At 41.1% G+C, this 24,111-nt stretch overlaps 1 protein-coding gene across 1 annotated transcript in view; it reads right to left on the minus strand.

Annotated features, from left to right (window-relative positions):
* SLC4A4 (solute carrier family 4 member 4) overlaps positions 1-24,111 on the minus strand; it is a 208,718-nt gene that overhangs the window by 107,721 nt on the left and 76,886 nt on the right. The window contains exon 3 of the mRNA XM_018553578.1: positions 23,642-23,824. Coding sequence (XP_018409080.1) covers positions 23,642-23,824 — 183 coding nt within the window. The remainder of the gene's footprint in view (positions 1-23,641; positions 23,825-24,111) is intronic.

Genomic DNA, 24,111 nt, shown 5'->3' on the forward strand with positions numbered 1-24,111 from the left:
TATATATATATATATACACACATTATGAAAATATACACACACTATGATCTGTATTCGTCTGTTCTTGCCTATTTGTATAATAGTTTCCCACGACTTAGCAAAGACCTTAAATGAAAATAAAAAGATTATCACTTTTCTGAGCGGTACTTCTAAATCTCAGGGTTCATTAAAGTCCCAGTATAAAAACATTAAATGGGTTTTTCTTGGAAATACTTCTCATCTATATTTTAGGATTGTGCACAAGGCTTGACCCTATTGTTTGTAAAGCCTATAACGCACACACTAATCTGCTAGAGATCTTTTGTGTAGAAAAAAATGAAAATAATTGCTATATTCTAAATAGGGGTGTTAGACTAATTACGAGCCACCACCAAAGAAACAAAATAGTAACACAGCTTTCTATGGCAGTGGAGGAATGGGAAAGTAGAAGTGATTTGTACTACATGACTTCTTTCTCCAGTCCATGTTACTGAATGTGTGTACGGACATGGATGGGAGGGAGAATCTGCAGAAGCCAGAGCACTGCACCCACGATCCACCGATCGCACTTGGAATGCTTTTACTGGCCCCAATGCAAAATATAAATACGGTACTTATATAATAAATGCACATGTTTTTGTTTTATGAGAAGTGTGCATTTATAAATTTTTGCCTTTAAAGTTGAACTCTAGGATAAGCAACTATTGTTTAAATACAAGAGTCATGTGTATTCTTACTTGAATCTTGGTGTAATTTGTATATTTCTTCCCGCTCTCTGCAGTAATCCAGTGAGAAAAGCTGTCTGTAATAAAGACCAGTCACTGCCGCTCTCTCCTTGTGCAGGGTGACCGGTCTTGCATCTGCCCCCTCCTGTGGTTTTCTGCAGGCACCCTGTAGTGGGTAGGGCCTAGTAGGCCCCTCCCACAGCTCTGCTTTTTGTACAGGCTATGTGCAGCCCAGAAATTACTTCACTGCTACTTCCTCTGTGACTATTGAAGAATATATTAAAAAAAAAAAAAAGTTTCCCCTGAGCTCAGCTGTAAAGTGTGGTGGATAGGAATTTAAGGTATTCAGGATGCCTAGAAGAATAAAGTAGACCTAAACGCTGACCGGGTGTAATTTAGTTAACTAATGCACTGAGTATTGCGAACAATTGCCATGTTTTGTTTTGTTTTTCACATAAAATATTTTTTGTACATTTTCATTTTGATTTGCATCTCAATGCTGTTTATCTCCTACAGCCTTTTTCAATCACTTCCTATCTACATGAACTTGCTCCATCGTCAGCTGCATATCATTGCTCTGGACTGGCTTCCCAACAGTCACGACAGTGGACAATGTCAGGAAAACATGTGGCAGCACACCTTCTTTTAGTCTCAACCAGGGAAGCGTTGGAGAAGATGGCAATGCAGAAGCATATTTGGAGACAGCGGTCACTTTATAGCAGGAAGTGCCCAAACAAGGACTTTCATGCCAGGATCATCAGGTATTATGTTAAATGGTTTATCTAGCCAAAACATTTTGGACAGAGTAGGAAAGGATTAGAACCCGTCAAGTTTTTATTGCTCTCTGTGTCCCCACTAGGTTGATTTGCACTTCTTTTTTCACTGGTGACCATTATCACAAATTAAGGGCTCGTTCACACTTGTGACTAATGTCCGCTACATGGCAGTGGTGAGTAGAGGCATCTTGTGTTGTCACAATGCAAGACACTGTTTATTTTTGTTTGTTTCTCTTAGTAATTGTATTCAGTGCATACAAAGTGTACACTCCATTCATGTCTCCTGTGGTGCAGTGACCTCCTGTGGCATAAAGTGTGCTGCTAAAAAAAATGCAATATATCTGCATTTTAACACAGCCTGTCGCACTGCACATCACATTATGTTTATAATTATGACCCTGGGGTGTCTCTAGCATTATTGACACCTGAGGAGGGGGTGGGTGGGGTGCAGGGGGTACACATATTTGGAGAAGGGGGGAGTGGTGCTAGTGATGCCACCCTCTGCAGGCTCTCAGCAACCTGAGATGACCTCCCCGCCCGGCTCTTAACAACGTAGGACACTCTGGCAAGAAAAGGGGGCGGCACACATTATGCCCATTATGCCACTCTGCCTGTCGCCCTTTCATGTGACCCAAAGAGATGCTGCCTGAGGCAATAGCCTCAGGCTGCGTCATTATAGGAATGACCCTGGCATTGGACCTGGTGCGGAAAAAACGTCAGTCACTCCACATAGTGTGACTGGGCCCTTAGAAAGCAATGGAAAATCCATCATTTTACAGTTGTTAACAAAACAGTAGGTAAGAGCAAATATTTTAATGGTGACACCTGTTCCAGTGACAATGGCCTAAGGATTCCAATTGTCTCACTTCCTGTTGCCTATCTGGGACAGGAAGTGAAAGAATATTTCCCCAAAGAGACAGAGACAGAAAAAAAATAGACAGACCACAGTGATTATATACTATATGAATTGTTTTTTATAATTAATTTTCGGACGTGATGATAGATTAGTAAGAGTACAAAAGTTTGTTGTTTTAGACATGTTCTTTGAAACAATCAACTTGCTGTAGCTAGATAAGTAGAAAAAAAGCAGATTGTTATTTTGCCTCCAAGACTTTTCTTCATTATGAAAGCTGAATAGATATACTGACAAACAGCGTCGAATCCAGCGCCTCTCAGCCATGCAGAGAATCTTCTTTATTTTTTTATGCTGACATAGATTGTATTTGTGGTGGTGGTGAAAGCACAGCTGCGGGAGAGACAGCATTGCTGTAAAAACAGAAAACTTCTTGGCTTTCACAGCTCCTCAGAAATTTCACGTGAACGTGTTGGCTAGAATTAGACCAAGATTTAAGTTGGCTTAGGTAATTATAGCTACACAATATCAGTTCCAGATCTTGGATTAACATACTGTGAGATTGTAGGTAAACAGTTTTACAGAGAAGACAAGTCTCTGTTGGAGTCATGTAAAAATATAAAGACTTTAATATCCATAGAAACTATAGAAAAAAATATTCCTTTTAATTTGAAACTGCTCTGCATCATGGCATCCGAAATATGGATTCTGCTGGAAATAAAGACGGTTCTTTTTTTGGCAGTCTACATAGCACAGCATCCAAGAGGAGGCAAGTATAGCAGCAGCTGAGGATGTTTTTTTTATTTTACAGGTTGCTGGGGAATCCAATTAAGCATTCTTTTCCCAAGCTGGAACTGGGCTTTAACCCCCCTTCCCTAAACTAACCCCTAAAACTGGCCATACACCTCTAGATTATCTGTAGATTTTCTATGGTCAGATGGAAAAAGTGCAGCAGATCCCTCCATCTACGCTAAACTGCGTGGATGGAGCAATCTCCCACTGGGCTAAGCTTCAGTTTCTTGCTAGGCGGCCCCGCTGGCTGTCAAAATACCTGAGCAATCCGAACACTTCTGTAGCGCGACAATGTTGCGCAAAATCGCTGGTAATATGCGACAGTGAGCTACATCATTAAAGTCTATTGGGCCAAATCACACAAAATCTGCCAAAAAATAGGTCATGTTCAAGCGACAAGCTTGAGCTACAAGCTACAGGCGAGCTATGATATGTGAACAGCTCCATTGAAATTCATTGGACAAGCTACATTGAGCTGATGTTTGAGCGCTACAAATTGCTCAGTGTGAATGGGGTCGGGGCGATTTGTAGCACGATTTCAGCTCAAAAATCGCTCAAACATCAGCACAATGTAGCTCAATGTAGCTCGTCCAATGCATTTCAATGGAGCTGCTTACATCTCACAGCTCAATGTCGCTTGTAGCTTGTAGCTCAAGCTTTTCGCTTGAACGTGGCCTATTTTTCAGCAGGTTTCTTGCGATTTGGCCCAATAGACCTTAATGGTGCAGCTTAATGTCGCAGCAACAGAAGCAGGAAACAAGAAGAGGAATTATGTCACATCAAGACCGCTTTTGATCGGATACAGATCAATGTAGCAGCTATGAAGTCCATGCCAAAAGTAACTCGACAATATGTGCACTGTAGCTCAATGTCTCTCAAAGTCACTCAGCTCAAATCAGTGCTGAAAAAGCTTCTTTTTTTTATGTAGCTCAGTGTGAATGGGGTCTTGCAGTGCACTGCAACACACAGTAATATACTATCATGCTTTGCGGTACGCTACATCAGAAAGAAAATGCTGCATGACCATTTTTGATCCATTCCTTTGCTTTGGCAGGCCATTCAAAATGTACATTAACCAGTGGCAAAATGCATGTTACCGCATGTGCAATAACGCAAGGTGCAGGAACAGAGAAGTGAAAACCCAGTCTTACTGTCTCAATGAACAAGCTTTAAAAAATGTTTTGATTTCTGTACTCAACTCTGTTTATCACTCTCTGTTTTCCACTACTTCCTGCATATCTGGGAAGTTATGATTGGCAGCAGCGAGTGCCAGGAAATAAAAACGAATGACTTCCTCCACTTCACACTTTAAGGTATGATTCATATATCGATATTCAGTTCTGGACACATGGAAAAAAAGGAATAAGGACATGTTCCCTCCATGTCCACTGAGCTGCAGTGATATGTATTGCTTGATGCAAGGACAGATAGAAAACAATTGTTTTCTTTGTGCACTGTTCGCACCAAACAGGTACGTTGTGTTGCATAAATATGCAGCAAGTCTGTTTTTCTGTGCAACACTCAAGAATGCTTTAAAATATATGGCAGCGGAATACACTGTTTTATATAGAGTTTAATGGAGTGTTTATTTCTTAACGTTCAATATGAATACAAAAAATAAGTAAAAACTTAGACACTGCAATGAGTTTAAACATGAGCATGAGCTATGCACAGCAAAATGCACACCTGTAGGTGGAAACAAGACCATAAACACTTTACAGCCTTTGTGTGCCATTGTAAACCGTGTCAAGAAAACAATTCTGAACTGTTCATAGTAACCACTGAGATTTGTTGCAAACGACAACAACCATATTTTTCTTCTAGAAAAATATGCCCTGTGCATTATATAAAAAGTAGGAGCTACAAATTATGGGACGTACACAAAAGGGGACCCAAGCCCCCATCACAAGTCTAAAGAGGTAACATCTATAGCACTAAGTAATGACAAGGCCGTGTGTGGTGTGAACCCATTTCTCTTGAGTTTTCCCAAAACTCTGTCTGCTACCCCCTCCTCCCGACCCCATTGGTGGTAGCAGTTATGGCAGTGTTCCCCCTGCCCTTTTGTGATGTATAGCTGCGGGGTGGGGTACGCGCCTCCCCACAATTGATTCGGTCAGGAGGAGGGGGGCGGCAGTCAGAGGTTTGAGTGGGCTTGGGCACAATCAGGCAAACTGGGTTTGCACCAAGCCCAACCTCATCTCTAGCACTAAGCTTCAATTTTGCTGACTGCTGTCATTATATGTGTATTTGAAGCAATTAAAGGCACTGCACAGCAGCCTCTCTTGTACAGGTAGGAATTATACCTTTCTCTTTCTCTTCTGTACTGCAGTTTTTGTGGAACTATAACTCTCAGCATTCTATAAGTCTCTGTTCACAGCTATGTGTTTTGACACTCAAAGCTAAGCATGACAAAACTCCCAACACAAGAAATCCCATTAATTTCAATGACCCCTGTTCACACCTGAGAGTTTTGTCGCAAGCTCTAAAACGCAGAATGCAGAACGCTGGGAAAACAGTACATGCAGGGCCGGATTTACTTTCTCTGCTGCCCCAAGGCCAGGTTCCTCAATGCGCCCCTCTGTATGCAGGCTGCATACAATGTTGCCAAGATTACTTGTACAAAACAAGCAGTGGCTTCCCCGCTGTACATTTAGCTCTGCTTACTGAAAGCAGGGCTAAATGTAGAAAACAACTACTCGCCCAGGCATCGAGAGATAAGAATTCCACAACCCTGCTGCCCCTTTACTCCCTGCTGCCCCGAGGCCGGGCCTTGGTTGGCCATGTGGGAAATCCGGCCCTGAGTACATGAGGTTTTTTTTTTTTCAGTTTACAGCATGTTTGGCCCATAGACTTGAAACGCAATGGAAAAGCGCGACACAAGCATTTTGCACATTTCTGTGCTCTTTTTGCACGCGTTTTGTCCATTCACAGCAATGTATTTCAATCTGCTCACTAAAACGCACATCTTCATGTACACACGTCCAGCGAATGGAAAAATGTGCTAAACACACTAGACGAGACGACAGACAAAACACACGCTAATATGCGGACAACTAGGTGTGAACGAAGCCTAACAGTCTGAAAAGAACATTGGTAAAACTGAACAACATATGACAACATGTGACTAATGCGGGGATATAAAACCCTAGATCATGAAAATAAATAAATGGTTTGGCTGGACTCGAGGGTTCAAAATTTAAAAGGACCTTGTCTGTCCCAGAATCCTGAGCTGTGTACAGCCTTGGTAGACCGGAGTTGCACACCCTGAATATCTGGACTGCAACAGTTTGTTTGTTAAACTTCCAATAGACAAAAGAATCTATAGGGAGAAAATTTAAAGGAGAACTATGAGGTGAGTGCTTCTCACTCACCTCATAGTTCTAGCCGACCTGTGACAATGAGACTGTCACAGGTCGGCTCAGTAAATCGGGAGGTGAGCGAACACATACCGGCGTTCGCTCACCTCTCGATCCTGTCACGGCAGAGGGCCGTGACAAGGGAGGGGCTGGATTCCCCCCTCCCCGCTCCGATCTGCCAGCGCTGACTGGCGGAACGGACGGGGGAGGGGGGCGGGTACAGCTGGCTCTGCCTCTAGATAGGCAGAGCCAGCTGTCAGTCATGCAGCTGGGCGGATCCCGGCATAATTGTCGGGATCCGCTTCAGCGGAGGCGTCTCAGTATACCGCGAGCAGCAGCTCGCGGTATACTGCGGCGTCTCAGTATACCGCGAGCTACAGCTCGCGGTATACTGAGCTTAGGGTGACGGGAGGATGCTAGTTTGTGTCCTCACATTACCCTAAGGAGAACTATGGGGAAAAGCCTTAACCCCATAGTTCTCCTTTAAGATAGTTTGAATGTAAAAAATGTTCTCATATTTGCATTTTAGTGGGAACATCCATGACAAAAATACACACACCCCAAGAAAATTGGCAGAGAAGTAACGAATAATCGACTTAAAAATTAAGAATAATTCTGGATGTTTCTGTTTAAAATAAAAGGGACAATTGTGTATAATGTGCATAATATTTTCGCATAAAACTGAGTGTTATAAAAAATAGACCATCTTTACTAGACATGTGCGATTCGTTTTGTTCCGAATCGAAATTCGGACGAATTTTCGGAAATTCGGATGTATCCGAATTCCGAATTACAGACATAACGAATGCAAACGAATCCGAATTTCCATTTCCGAAATTCGGTAGCGTTCGTTTTCTGTTCTTATTCGTTTTCTGTTCTTATTCGTTTCTTATTCGTTTCTTATTCGTTTCGTTCGTTGGAGCAAAGTGACATTAGAGAAGGAGAAAAATATTTTTTCCCCCTCAAATGTCACTTTTGCTGCAAACGAACGAAACGAATAAGAAACGAATAAGAACAGAAAACGAACGTTCGTACGAACGCTACCGAATTTCTTCCGAATCCGAATTCCGAATCCGAATTGACTTTCACACCCGAATCCTGAAAAACGAAATAACACAAATCCGAATTTAAAACGAAACGAAACTAAACGAATTTTTTGGCAGTGCACATGTCTAATCTTTACCAGTACAATGCTTTTTATTTTCTACAGGCTTCTGTATAAAGAAACACTGAAAGCAATACCTTTTCTTAATCATGTGGGTAGCTCCTACCTTTTGTCACCTAGAAGTGAGTGTTTACAGTGACATCCTCTGCTCTGGCTATACTGTGACACTGATCAGACTCAGTTGTTGGACCATCTCCAGAAGTAGAGCAGCCAAGGTGAGCGTATATGAATCACTCATAAGCATTGGTCGGATAAGAAGTACAACATTAGCTTACCAAAGGATTTATTCTGTTTACTCGCCGGTGGACTGATCTGAGAAGTCATGTACAGGTTAAGTCACATATAATATCTGGAGATATGAGAAATTTTATAAGGAAGCATTATAATTAAATAAAGCTTACAACAAGGAAATGTTAATGTGTTAGTTCACCCAAACCTGATATTTCAGACATAGATGGGCAGGGAAGATCTGATTTACCTACTGACCTCTTTTAAAGATTTCAGCACTTACATCTCTTTAAAAGGCCCCTTTCACACAGTGTTGTCTGTCCTGGTCAGCAGGGGATCCGTGGACGATATACTGCTGATCGGAGCAGTAATAAGTCTATGGGCAGCTGGATCTAAACAGACGTGCATCAGCTCCGCCAAAAAATAATTTTGTCTTTTTACTCTGACAAACGAAGTCGGAGGTAATCAAATGTAAAGGGATAGCCCATAGACTAACACAGGGCTTCTAATCAGATCAAAAACTGACTGGCAGACCTGATTGGACCACCCATCTGAAAGGGGCCTAAAAGAGATATCACTGCTAAAATGGTGACAACAGAAATAATACAAGCAACATGTTAACAGATATGCTTGGGTCCTATAGATTTGATATGCCTTAATGTCCTGAGCCATGCCATCGATTATGATCTGAACTTGTTTTCATATTATACTGTATTATAGAACTATTCGGTTACCAAATGCATGCTGTTACTGTTCATACGGCTACAGAGGGTGAGGGTTTACAGCAACAATACGTACACTTGCAGAGCATTCACTTCCTGCTTTGAAAGGGAATGCAAAATGACTTAATTCCATCCCTGGGGACTGCCTGTACTGCCATTTTAATACACACAGGAGTATGACAGTAAAACAAACCTCCCAACCGTCCCCTCATTTAAAAAAAAAAATCCCAAATTCCTCTGTCCTTCTTTTCTCCTTAGTTGTCCCTCTTTTTGGTCTGATGTACAGTTATATATCGAAAGGTTCTTTTTAACCTCAAAAAATGCACTAAAACCTTATCGTATCTCTATAAAAGTTTAAAAAAATATAGTGAAAAAAAAAGACTAAGGGGTCTATTCACGAAGCTGCCGAAGAATCTAGCCATAGCTTCGGCTGATCCTTCGGCTAGCATCGGCCCCAGGACCCCTTCGGTTCAGTAGAACACGAAGGGGTGCTGTACGGGCTATTCACTATAGCCCGTACAGCTCCAGATCGTGGCCGAGCGGCTCAGTCGAGCCGAACGCATATGCCTCGGCTCGGCTGAGATCGGCTCAGCCGATCCAGATGTTGGATCGGCTGAGTCGAACTCCTTCTGCACCCGAAGCCATGCGAAGCAAGCCGATGTACGGCTGATTTCAGTGTTCGGCTCACTTTACTTCAGGTCGGTCATTCACTCGGCTGCCTACGGCAGCTTAGTGAATAGACCCGTAAGTTTGACCAATCATTTCTGGCATATACATTCTTAATGGTCCGCATAACTTGGGGCATGACAGGGGTGTGCCCATTGCCCATATACTTCGTGCCGGAAGGTGTCTCTCATTCTCATCTCAGAACGTTGTAAGGTACAAGATACAATTTTTCTAAATATATTGGGCAATATTTGGTGCCATTGTGCAGTAATTCATAGAAACTAATTGCTGATCTGCTTTCATTAACCTTACTACACGTAAACTGCTAAAACTGGCCTGACTAGCTGCTATGGATTACAGTTCAGCACTTTCATTGCACAACTGATATTCACCTGACCTGTGACTGTGACCAGCAACCTGCTTTTGAGCCTGCTTGTACACAATCTAATTTGTATTCATAACTCTCCCCAAAACCTACTTTTGTACTTTTGCTATTTTCATTATCAAAAAGGAGTGAATTATTAGAGAGTCTATTGTCAAACTTCCAAGTTACTGAGAATGGCTGCCCATAGAGTGTCCACTTATAAAGAAATAGTATTTATTACTTCTAAGACACAGATAAAGACTCCTCAGTTACAGTGCAAACAGCCTAGAGCAATGGTGATCAAGTTTCTAGATACTGGAGGCCTCAAGCCAAGTCCTTAACACTACCCAAGGGCCACATATAATATTCAGTATACTGTCACAGAAAAAGGACAGTCAGAGACAGAGGACCTACAAAAGGGGGTGGTTTAGAGCCATTGTGCCCAACCTGTGACCTGAGGATCACATGCAGCCCAATGGTGTTTAAAAGGCAGCCCAAGGGCCCCAACAGTCAGTAGTGGAAGCACTGATTTGAAAAGGTCTTTAATAACAGTAATCTCTAGCAGTTTCATGTGGCATGTCATAGTCTCAGACTGTCTCCTACAGCATGACTTCAATTTCCAACCACTCCTCTAGAACACTCTCTGACCATTTCCTCTAGTAAGAGTTCAATCTATGACAGTCTTCTGTAGCACTGCATATAACAAATATTATATGTGTCCATTTGGAGACATCAGGGACTGCACTTGAGGCCCCCTATACCTTGTAAGCTGACATCCACTGGTTTGGTGACTGAAGACATACTACAGGAGATGGTTAAAAGATGTTGCATGAGACTGCTAGAGATACTGACAGTCATTATAGCCCCTTTACAAATCAATACTCCCGCATTTGTGCTCCCTAAACACCCATACAAGGGCATTTTTTTTACATCTTACGTCCATTATAAAAGACCAAAAAAGCCAAACCATTCAATTAACATTAGCTAAGAGTATTTTTTGTGACCTCTTCATTAGGCTGGAGCCCGGTGCAGAGTAAGGTATTCCATTGAACCACCAATGTTGAAAGGTAATACCTTTGCCTGGACCCTCCCTTTCATATGTGTGTGTGAGATTTGAACCTTTCTCAACCCTAATGATGAAAGGTGTTTTAGCTGGCATTCCACATTAGCCCTACATCCCTTTCAGTTCAATCTACCATAAGCTGACTGCAAAACCACTTTAAAACAGTGTGCAGTAACCCATAACGTACCTTCAGATATAAGACAACCTTCAGCAGTTAGGTCTAAACAGACCCGTAAAAAATGATTTATGACTAGTTTCTCTGGGCTACCGCACATAACTGCTCTTGTTACATAAGGTCTTTGTACATTCTGGGCCTTCCTAGACCTTTTGCTCATTTACTTTCTCATCACTTCTGTCTCCTTGGCTAAGCATAGACATCAAGAGAATGGGAGATCTATTCATAAGGCCAGTTCTTTCTCGCTGGGAAAAGACTACGTTTACATTTACTAAATAAATGATGCCACTTGATGTGGAAAGGCTAAGAAATATCTTAAGAGAAGACAGGGGAAAAAGTGGAAAACAGTAGGCGGAAATAAAGAATGAGTGGACTTGGCAACCATGAAAGGCAGCACTGTGTGACAGCACAAAAACACTGCTCACCAGTATCTTGGTGTTCACTTCCTGACTGGAGTTTGTACAGACAGCAATTGTTCTACATGGGCATGCAGTAAGGGTTCACCAGTACATGTAAATTCATTTTGTGAATGTCGCCACATAAAAAGGTAGGTAAGTAAAGCTAGTTTAACAGATCATTAAAGCATAATCAACTACCACCTGAATATTAAAGGTTAAAAACAACAGGCTTAAAGCTACACTCCAGAAAGGTATACAGTATGTTAAAGCAGTTAATGCAGTTATTTATTCATTTCAATTATTAGGTATTTTTCAATGCCTCTGGTGTAAGTACCAAATATAAGTCTCCTGGATTCCCCTATACCAGGGGTAGGCAACCTTGGCTCTCCAGCTGTGCTTAAACTACAAATCCCATCATGTTTCTGGGAGTCATGCCTGTGGCTTGCAATGCCTTATGTGATTTGTAGTTTCAGCACTGCTGGAGAGCCAAGGTTGCCTACCCCTGCCCTATACAGTCCAGAGGACCATCTCTATGACCCAGTTAGGCCCTGCTGCAGTAGAACATAGTGAAAAGAGAAGAGAAGATAATGAGCAGAGGGATGGCCTCGTCAGTGTACTGCTACTCCTTTACTATCTAATCAGTACGCTGGGGGTGTCCTAAAGAAGAACTACAGAAAAAAAAAACATTATTACCCTTGCAGTGGGGCTCATTTGTGTCTAGGTACTAAAAAAGAAAAAAAAAGCTATACTTACCAAAGCAACTGAGTCAGCTTGTTCTTAGACCGGTGCCTAAAATGTTTCTTCCCTGCTGCAGTGATCTAAGGATCCAGGTGTCATCACGCTCTGTGCATAGACTGTGCATAGCCATGAGGACACTGAGGAGCAGGCCATCTGTGCAGCAGAGGAGTAGACACCCTTCAGTGATCACAGAAGCAGGGAGGCGGCAAAGCTCGTTAGTATAACTTTTTTTCTCCTTGCACCTAGACAAAAACGAGCACTGAACGCTTGCAGTACAGGGGTAGCCCCATTTCAAAAGATAAAAACATTTTTAGCCGCAGTTCTTCTTTAAGTGTTCTTGACCAAACTGAGCTACTGCTGCTTTGGTGCTCCCCAGAATTAAACATTCTTCAGTAACACTGTTCCAGCAAATGTATTTAAACTGTATATTCATCTGCTCAATAGAAAATCCATGGGGGGGAATTTATCAAAACTGGAGCAGACAAAATTTGGAACAGCTTTAAATGTCAACCAATCAGCTTCTATCTTCAGTTTGTTCAGTTAAAGCTGGACATACACCTGACGATTATCGTACGATAATCGCGGGTGATCCACACTGTATGGGCAGCGTGCGACCGCATATACTGTAAGGTCACACAATTTCGTCTTCCGAGCACGCTAGAAAACCCGTTGAAAATCGTACGATTTTCGGCGGGTTGGTAGCGCGATCACAAGACGAAAGCCGCACGGGCCGAGGTGCAAGCGCACACTGCCCGCTCACCATTGCAATCATCTGTAGGCCCTCCCCTCAGCGGGGAGGGCTTGCGATGATCGCAAGTACGATCTGCATGTCCAAGATGGGTAGGTCGTACGAAATTTTAATCACCTTACAACCATCGCATAACGAAAGGCGTGCGATGGTTGTAAGGTGTATGGCCACCTTAAAATTTGAAAATGAAAAAGAGAGGCTGATTGGTTGCTATGCACAGCTGCTCCAGATTTAGTCTGCTCCAGTTTTGATAAATTCCCCTCTATGCATCTGCCCAGTAAAATGTATTGTAGTTACTTAGACATGTCTAAAACTTAAGATGAACAATAGACACAAATTTTGCTCACGTTATGAAATAACTGTTATGGCTGCTAACAATGGTATAGGAAAAATCAACCCAAATGTTTAATATTAGGAGCTTGATTAATGGGCCCTTCAAAATATTGCAAAATCCTGGTATTAAACATACTTAGCGGTATAGATTGGCCATTAAAGCCTGTACTGAACCCAACTGGTAAATAAATGTTATGAATTCAGAAAATGTTGTTTCAGTCGGAAATATTCTTGTTCATAAAAGTTTGTGCTTACTAATAATAAATTGAATGTGTCCATGACTCAACTACTATAGCAGATTTGATTATTGTTTACATAATCAGCCCACATTTGGGTAACAACTATTTTATAGTTTCTCAATAGAGTCAGTGTGCCAGTGCTATCTAACGGCACAAAAAACAATAACGACATGCAAAGTACAGAAAGTGAAATTAGATCAGTGAAAGATGAACTGGGATTTGTTGGCAAAATTGTTTTTACCTAATGAAATAAGCCTGTATGTGGTGCATATTGACTGATTCTATAAGCCAGTTAAAAGTGCAGTGATAGTGTACAAGGCACAATAAACTAGAGAAGCTAATAAGAGTCCAATTTACTGATTCAACAGATAATTAATTACTGGATGCTATGAATTATTACATTTTGCACTGTAATATTGTCCTTTGGACATAGGGCTATCACACATCTACTTCCCTGTATCATCTAGTGTTTTTCAACTTGTTTGTACAAGGTCCGCATTTTCCGTAATAGGAAAAAAAATTAATGAAACATTGGTAACTTTAAATTATAGTCACAATTCAGCAATCCTGTTTCTGAGTAACAAAATTCTACATACTGACCTTTTCTATGAACTCCGATAGCCAGAGTATTAGGAACTAGTGCAGCCAAGAAGAGGTCCATGCTACTGGCTCAAACCTGCTAACACAGTTTCTGGGTAAACCACTATATAAGCTGAAACTATGAAAGAAGACTATTGTTAAACTCTAACTTTGCAAATAAGATTATGTGGAATTTACTTTCAAGGGAAAATCTGGATTTTCATTGTGAAAATGTTGTAAGCGAAATTCACATCGCTCAAGCTCCTATATGCGCCAAAGCGGAATGTCAGAGCAGTAGACACAATTCTAGGACAATTACATTGTATACAAAGGCGCTGCTGCTGCAAGCTCAAAGCTTATATCACAAGATGTTCTTTACAGCAGGATAGGAATATATTCAATGCTAAAAAGATGTAAGGAGGTGGAGAAATGCTTGCCAACCTATTTTTTCTTTTTAGTTTCGCCTGCAAGGCCTCAGCTTGTCAACTTGTTAGATCTGGCTGTCATCAAAGAAGCTATCACTCATGTTCTTCCTGTTTTCTAAAATCCCAAGCCGAAAGCATGTATTTTTGGGGTGCAATCAAAAGCCCAGCATGATGCTTGCTGTATAATATAACAGTACATTCTCCATAATAACAAAATGCACCGAGAAGCGGTGACTGACACAAATAGGTTACAGATGCAAACTACTGAGGTGTTTGTCAACCCATAACTACCAGTCATGTTTTACAGAGGGAGACAAGTATATTACTACTGTAGTAAAATAAAAACATACACTCATTTAAAGTTCAAGTTGATTTGCCCTCACTTTCTGCCATAGTGACAGCAATCAACAGGGTTGAATGCAAGGTCATGTTTTTCGGAAACACATCTCTGCTCATTACAGCTGGTAGATAATGAGATCACTTTTACACCCCTACTCTCTCATTCCCTCTTAAATCCTTTTGACTGAGCAAAGCGGACCTTACTTTTTAGCCTAGGGCCACTTTTATGGCTAAATATATAAAAGTGTCTAAATAACTAAAATGCCCTTTAAAAAAAATCATTAAAACCACTCCTAAATTCTTCTACAGAGTCCTGGAAAGGAAAAAAAGAAAATCTGTTTGATTGATATGGAAAAAAAGTTAAGATTTTTCATACACATCATATAAATATGTCTCTGATGAGCAAAGGAGAGAAATAACTGGGTAAATTATTGGTGTCAGTGGTGTCAGTGGTACTGGTTCCATACCGCTGTCTCTGCAGAGTGACATTGGTGCTGGAAATTTGCAGACACCATTAGGCAAGAGGTCAGCCTGTCAATGTTCAAGGTAACCCTCGCAACCTCTGGAGGAACCCTAGGGTTCTAGAGAGCCCTGGTTGAGAAAGGCTGATATAGAGATTGAAGGATCATATCTTGTACTTCAGGTGGCAGGTCAGTATAGCACAACTAGAAAGAATAGTGGATTTGCAGAAACGTATGCCTGTGCTTCTATGTTAGAATACTGTTACATTAGATGTCTCAGGGTAATGTCTGATATTACTTAAACTGCAACTCCAGGAATGAAAAAACATGTGACTACCCCCACAGGGCAAGGGTTAACTGCTCATTTTGGTATAAGGGCTCAAAAAAAATATATATTATATATAGACACATATATATGTCCCCGCAGCCTCTTCTCCCCCAAGCTCTAGTGGTCTAAGCCCTGCTGACATCATTATGTCTAATGCAGACGTCTGGACACCGAGGGGCATACCATAGTCAGAGGTGAGTGCTAACTGCTGCTAGACCGAGGATCAGGTGAGTATATTTTCTGTACTCTGCCCCCTAGAGAAAAATAAGCAGTTAACCCTTGCAGTGTGGGGGTGGCTCCACTACAAGGGTTAACTTTTTACATTCCTAGTGTTCTTCATTCAAAAATGTGACCATGTCCCAGCTCAGCGTATTGCCCCAGTTTTTATTTGCTAGGTACAGTCATTATTGATTCAAAGCAAATTAACTCAACATTAACAATAGAAGAGTGTCCTAGGTATACCCACTGATAGGATCTCATGCACAGACTGTGATGTCTGGCTACTTGTCTTGACAGGTAACAGGTGTATCACTTTTCTGTGACAGACTTTCTAGGTTCTACGGGCTCCAGGGAATTATTTTCACAGAAAGTGTATTGGTGATTGAACAAAGCAGTATCATAGTCTGTAATATGCTATCATATTATATTAACTTGGAAAACAGAAGGTATCATGAATTTGCCTCTCAAAAGTCTGGAACATGTTCAAATATAAGAAACAGGCTTGTCTAAGTCAGTTTTTTTAAATAATCTGTAGTTGAAACACAACAATCTACAAGGTTTATTCACTAAGGAGCCGAAAGATCTAGCCATAGCTACGGCTGATCCTTCGGCTCACGTCGGCCGCCGGAGCCATTTGGTTCAGTTGGGTTTTCTTTTCATTTCAACTGTCGTCATGGACAATGCTGGATGATGTGATTGACGCCTGGAATACATAATTGGATCAATTTCGGGGATTTTTTTTTTATTAATAAAGGAATTGTCAAAATTTTTTGTGGGTTTTTTTTAAATGCCTGGTGTGTTTATTTAATTTTTTTAACCCTTTAGTGAATGAGTAGGGGTACAAGTACCATTTACTCATTCACAAGGAGGGGGAGCAGCATCTGGGTGCCTCCTTTACTAAAGGGGCACCTGGATGCAAATAAGCCCCCCCGCCCGCAGACCCCCACACTCAACGCCCCTGGCCTTGTGGGGAAGAGGCCCTTGCCCCCATTGGCATGGGGACAAGGTGCTTTTCCAGGAGGGGTACAAAACCATGCAGCCCGCAAAATAATCCAAGCGTGATTTTTTTATACTTATACTATATAATAGCTGCAAACGAGCGGAATCAGTGAGGATGATAGATTTTAGCATCTGCGTTGCCGCGCTGCAACGCAAATGCTATATGTGAATGGAGCCTAACTGTTAACAAAATGTTATCTTATCTGTATATCACTCAGCTGTAGATCCTCAAATCATCTCTGAATTGGTGCTGACACTGTCCTTCCTTCTGGTGGGTGGCTTCTTTTGTTCCCCATGGTCCCTGTGTGTGTTGTAAAGTAGCCACCGCTCCAAGCTCACTCCCATGATGGACTACAATCTCATGTTTAGTTTACTAATTTGTACTGAGATTGTAGTCCATCATATGAGTGAGATTGGAGCGGTGGCTACGTTACAACACACACATGAACCATGGGGAACAAAAGTAGTCACCCTCCAAAGGAAAGGACAGTGTCAGTATGAATTCAGAGATGATTTGAGTATTTACAGCCGAGTGATACACAAATAAAATAAATGTTTGTTAATAGTTAAGGTACTTGTATGTTTTCATGAGATTTAACTAATGAGTTCATTGCCACTTTAAGAGTTGGACACAGGCACATTTTTTAGGTTCGCAGATCCTGGACTACATATTGGTTGTGGTCTACTAATGAAAGGGATAAAAGTATTTATTGGCTGTAAATAGTAAGAACTGGATTTATGGCATCTTGTTCAGCATGTCTGGTCCCCTGTTCCCCCCAATTGAAGAGAAAAAATCATGCTTAGTGGTCTGATAGCACATCTTTTTTTATTACCAACACATAACTACATTACACATGTTGTGTGCTTAACTAGATTCAGTCATCCACAGAACCTGTGTAATTTATGTGGCATTGATTAAAAGGATGAGTTGGCAACCCTGCTTTATACTCTGTTTGCAACTTGGAATCTTTTTTAGAAGCTTCCTCGTCACCTTGGTAACTTTTAGGATGGTTAGCCAGCCTTTAGAATAGGGAAAGAATGAGAAAAGGAAGAGGAGGAAAAGCAGGGGCCCCAGTTGAGAGATTACTTGTATCTAGTGCCTACTGCACACAACATAATGAAGTGCAAATGCCACTGTGGTTGCAAATCACAGGATTTCATCCTTTACAACCACACAGGTCACTCATAACTAAGGCCAGTTATGTATGCAGTGATTTAAGCAGGTACTGTTTTAAACAATTTTAATATTGACAACCTACAAGAACAGCGGTTCTCAACCTGTGTAACCTCAGGACCCACATTTGTCCTTGGTCATTAAGTTATGACCGAAGTCGGACCACACTGGAAAGCACGGCATTGCGGTACCGCTCGTTCTGGTGCGAGCGATCAAACTGTGGGTGGGAGGTTCATTTGGTGTTCCATTCAAATGAATGGCAATGCAACACACCTCCCACACCACAATGCGAGGTAGGTGTGATTTTGCATGGTACAGTGTTTTAATCGCAGGGGACTGTGCAATTAACGCATTGTACTAGTGTGAACGGCCATCAACTACACTGACAGACACACACAATGTTTTCAAGATCCACCCAGTCTCCCTATCTTACAAGAACTGGAGTGGATCCTCAGCCTGGGGTCCAGTGTGGGCTGATGTGCTGTGACCTGTAGAGGTGCTGGGAGCCGGAATGTGATGTCACTCTGGTCCAGGCACCTCTACAGGACCCATGATGGAGCTATAAGCAATGCACACATGGATATGCCTTAGCCGCATTCTATCCCACCTTAGGATGACACTCGGCACCGGGCAGCATATTTTGAATGGCTGCTCAGTGCCAGAACTGACAGAGCTGCGCTAGGGGGAGGCTGAGGAGCCTCTTGCCTGGAAAAGTGTAAAGCATGCGGTGACCCTCTGAACATAGGGGTCTATTCACGAAGCAGCCGAAGGATCTAGCCGAAGGGCTGCTGTACGTGCTATTCATTATAGCCCATACAGCTCCCGAACGTGGCCGAGCGGCTATCTCCATCAGGTTCACAACTACTGATTGACAGCAGCAGAGGGGGGGAACAATATCTAGTTTGCTATTGGCTATTGCAAATTGAAATAGCCAATAGGAATCTAGCAATACATTCCTATGGCCAAAAATTTTTTTTTTTTCTTCTGACACTGCTCCGTGTCAGAATAAAGAAAAAAAACGAAAAAGCAGTGTTTCTCTCCTTGGCGGCCGGGAGTGGGAGACTCCTGGAGTGCCCAGGAGAGTTTTTTTTTTTTCTTTTTTTGGACGGCAGCAGAACCGCTGGCCAATAGAAAACAGTTGGGCGGAACTATTTGTCACTGCTAGCTCCACACAATCGGTTTCTATTTATTTTTTTCTACTTTTTTAACTATTTTTCTGTTCTGCTCGGTCCCACAGAGGGATCGAGCAGAACAGCCGAGCCGAATGCCACTCATCGGCATTCGGCTATTTACTCACTGCTGTTCGGCATCTATAACAATAAACCGAACAGCAGCGAGTAGCCTGCCGGAGGTTCGGCTTAGCCGATCCGGTAGCTTTGTGAATAACCCCCTAAATTTTCAACTCAACCAACTACATTTTATTACTTTACAACCCAAGTTTATCTGTTTGGACAGTTTTTTTCGTTTTGAATTAATAATTTGTTGATTCGAAGTAGCCTACGCTGGTCATCTACTGACTTTAATCATGTTAAAACAATAACGTTCACTGCAATATACCAAACATATAACTATTATTTTCTTATTAAACAAAAGAAAAATCTGGACAGTTCTAAACAACTGACCATCTATGAAATAAAACAACAACTTTGGACAGCTGCTTTTTTTCATTTAAGAGATGTTACTAATCTTATGATAGACTAATGAATCCTTTAATTAGTATGTTAACTCACTTACCAGCTTCAATGATCAACATCAAAGAAACAATTGTATCTCATCAGCAGCTTATTACAAGCAGTGGCGAGACACTATGTGCCATGGAGCAGGCTAGGAGACACACTCTACAATTGTAAAACAAGAGACTGGGAGGGATTTGGAAAACAGAATAGCTTTGTATTCAATTGCCAGGTCAGTAGTGTATAAAGTAGTGCAGAAAAACACATATATGATATAAGCCTAAAAAAAATAGATGCTAGGAATAAACTAATGGGTACTTCAATAGGTCTGCATGCACATGGCAAGACTAAAGATAGGCGTATTCATGTAAATCTGGATTCTGACACCGCAAATATGTTTCTTTTACATTTTCCAGCTGTCTAGGTACCACACATGTGCAGTACTATAGTGAACAAACTTTGCTCATATACCTGCCTGCACAGTGAAAGAATTGTTTCAGTAATGCAGTTGAATACTATTTAGCCAAACAATTACAATTTTCTAAGAGTGTCAAACAGAAGAAATCTTCAATTACGCTGCAAACGAATGGGAAAAATCTCAGCCATAGGTCAACCAGTGCTGAACAGAAAGAGATTTACCACTCACAGAGAACTGTATCCCAGTACATCAGAAATCTATTTGGTTGGATTTGTAGTTGGATTGCTTAATGTATATCAAAATATGACGTAGGTGTGTAAGGACTGCCAAAACCAAGCATAGTTTATAGTAGGGATGCAACGATACTTTTCGAGTACCAGTGCCGATACTTAGTACTTTCCTACCAGGGTTGCAGAGGTTGCAGCTGGGACCTAGCTCTGGCGCTCCACCACTGTCCTGAAATCATTAGTCGATATTGTTTTAGAAAAACTGTCACATGACAAGTGTATCAGTACTTGTATCTGTAAGTACTTGGGCAAGTATCATTACTTGTACTTGCAAAAATGGTATCGTTGCATTCCTTTATTTATATTTATAAAAACAAAACCATACATTAAAAACAGATGGAGCTCCGTGTGCTCCTTACAAATGACAGCTGCCTCCTAACTTTGGAATTTTTCTCTAGTTTAGTCTTGGAGCTGGAAAAGTAGCTGTACTTGTAGTGAGTACGGTACTTGATATCAGTGCACATTGTCATTACAATATTACATTGTTTATTTCTTACATACATGATACTATATATACAATTAGTAACATTTTAATCAAATGTTAAAACCTCACCACCCTGTGTCACAGTTGGTATCATGGTGTGGATGTTTCTATGGCCTACAGAGAGTTGTCCTCTACATGGGAAGTGACTACTACATAAATATTCACACCCCCATCAGATTAATTTACGATAACATAATTTACAAGCTGACACAGATAATGGGGAAATTATTACTTTTTTTGGATTTTTATTTTAAATAATGGAAAAGGTTTTCAAGGTGATAAATAGGAAGTGTCCATTTTATATCAATATAATTCTCAAAGAGAACACATCACTGGTTTCGTTATTAAGTAATTAGATAGAGAATGCAAAATACATGAATACAGAATAAATATTAAAATAGTCTGGCTGGCTTTTAGAGAGCCTGAACATAAGATTAAAGAGAAGAGATACAGACAATTAGACTGGATTTACACCTAGGCGACACCTATTCCACACGTCTTTTTTGACCGTTTTTTTACGTGCGTTTTGGTGAGCAGATTTTGGCACATTCATGTGAATGGGCAAAATGGGCGCAAAAGCTTGCAAAAAAAAAACCCCGCAATGCGTGTGTTGAAAGCGTTTTCTGTTGAGTCTATGGGACAAAACGCATTGAAATCTGCTCAAAAGTAGCTCATGTACTATTTGAGCGACAGGCGTATGGGATTCCTTGGGTGGAGCACTTTGTCACGCTGAATCAGCTGCAAAAATATGCCTAGGTGTGAATAGAGCCTTAAAATACGCCATTATTAAACTGGACAGTTGAACACCCACTGGCATATGACCGAGCACAGATAAAACAACACTGTGTTGAACAACTAATCATGGGTTAAATTACTGTGATAATATATATATATATTATATACACAAATATATATATATATATATATATATAAGGGTAAGCTGTCATTTTAAGGGCTAGTTCACACCAGCCACAGTGCGTTCCGGCCTGATTCTGGCCGAAACGCACTGGATTGCATTCCGGCCAGCTCACCTTGTTGTGGGGCGGGAGGGGGCGTGGCGGTGCATTGAACTCAGTGGCACTGTAGCCACCCCCTACAGCCGCAAAGCGATCTGCCACACAGAACCGCAAGGCACATCAATGCCTGCGGTTCGATCCAGTCAGAAAAAATGCTACAAGCACAATTTTTTCTGACCGGACAAAAACGCAGGCATTGATGTGCCACGTGTTCCCATGCGGCCGATCGCATTGCGGCCCGGAGGGAGTGGCTGTGGTGCCATTGAGTTTAATGCACCGCCATGCTCCCTTCCGCCCCACAACAAAGTGAGCCGGCCGCAATGCAATACAGTTCCAGGCAAGAATCAGACCGGAACGCACGGTGGCTGGTGTGAACTAGCCCTAAGCAGTTTATAACCTTTAATAAAACCTAAACTGACAGAACTATGGAGGCTGCCATGGTTAACCTTCTTCTAAAAAAGTGAGTTGATTGGCTGTATCTGGCTTTTATAATTTCTGAGTCACTGATGTAGAACAAGCATGCAGCATAGAAAGTCAAAATGAAGTCATAACCTCAAATCTACATAGGTGTTCTGAGTAAATGGGGTTGATTTACTAAGGGCAAATTGGCTGTTCAGTTTGCAAGGGAATTTTCCCTTAGCTTAGTGAATGAGGTGAAGCTCTGCTCCTGACTTGCATTATCCAATCTTGTGCAAGCAAAAATATATTTTTTTAAAATTTTACTTGCACATGATGGTATATTCTTTTTAAAGTAAATTTTTACCACATTTACCAGGCTGAGTGAAAATTTAATTGCAAGGTGAAAATTCCCTTCACCTATTTGCCTTTAGTTAATCAACTCCAATGACTCAGAAAGGGCTGAAGCCAACAGACAAACATGATAGCCAATGGACTGGCATCCTAAAAAGGAGTGGTTTCCTGAATTCAGTACACTCTTAGTAACTGTTATTTCTTAGTAAATGTTGTTCCTGGGTCAGTGATATATAAAGTATTGATGTCAGAGACAACCAAGCAACTTGCATTTTCAGAAGCAAGCCGGAAATGGCAATCTTCATATTTTCCTCAGCACAGAATTCTTTAAAAGTGACCCTCTCACATAATCAAATATTTGGAACCATACACATACCTGTAAAGAAGAGAATTCCCTTCCAATCACTAGAAATGGTCCCATAAGGTCCACTGGGAAACTGAAACTTCTGGCAGCGTCGATCAACTGGATCCTCTGCAGCCCTTCCTCGCTGACCCTTCACCCATTACAGGATACAGTAGTAATGTGGAGGTCATCAGGAGGAACCAGTGAAAGCTGCAGGGGACCAAAAAGATTGACATTACGGATAGTGTTGATATCCCAGCAGACTTCGGGGAACCATTCTCCCTGAACAGAGAAGCGTTTGGTGGCACGGGCAGCAAGAAAGGCAAATATGTACGCCCTTGTTCTGCAAGTTATGCATTTCTGGGGATTTTTGCATACATGACAGCCAGGGTCACTTTAACATTGTCTGCAATTTACTCATAGATGTAATAATGGGCTTAATGGAATTACATGAAAAACATATTGTTAACAGTAATTACTTTATAATGGCTTTTGTTTTACTATGAACATTACAGTATGTTTCCCAGCATTGATTTTTATTAACACAAAGTCATTACAAACTGAAGTCATGCTAGTTACTGTCATTAGGTTTATAGTAGTATTATGGAAATATGAAATTCAGCTTAACTGAATGTTAAACATAAAGTTGATAATACTTGTGTCTAGGAACATACCTTGACTCAGTCAAGCTTTAGTACAGGTCAAACATTGCATGTATTCAGGGTAAACCTGCTGTAAATTGCTTGCTAAACAATAACTGTATAGAATGACATTCATAAATTTCATTGTACTGAAATGTAACAAAACTGGCTGGCTATTTACTCACTGAGAGGCTTAAGGATGTTGGATCCGTGGTCATCTGCATTTTCAGTATCAGATTTCTCAACGTCAGAATAATTCTCCGATTTGTCTTTATCTTTTTTGTCTTTGTGGCTGGTTCTATGTCTATGACGTCTCCTCCTCCTATAGCTCTTGGGAACATGAACTCCTATGTAGACTGTGTGATGACCTGAGAGACAAATGAAGACTTGTGTCATTACAAATTATCTTATTAGGCAATGCGTTTCAAGTATAGGTCAACTGCAGGCATGGCTATCAGCACAATTAAGTAAATAATACACATGGTGCTGCCCAACTACCAACAAGACCCACGAGCAAATATTATTCAAAATGTATTTTAAACAATCTAACCACAAATGAATGGCTGTTTCAGATACTTAAGCTTCCCAAAAATGAATATTTAATATAATAAATCTGCCCTTTTTATGCGATATATATATATATATACATATATAT

Source organism: Nanorana parkeri, unplaced genomic scaffold (assembly GCF_000935625.1).
Source record: "Nanorana parkeri isolate BGI_ZX_2015 unplaced genomic scaffold, ASM93562v1 scaffold124, whole genome shotgun sequence".
NCBI lineage: Eukaryota > Metazoa > Chordata > Amphibia > Anura > Dicroglossidae > Nanorana > Nanorana parkeri.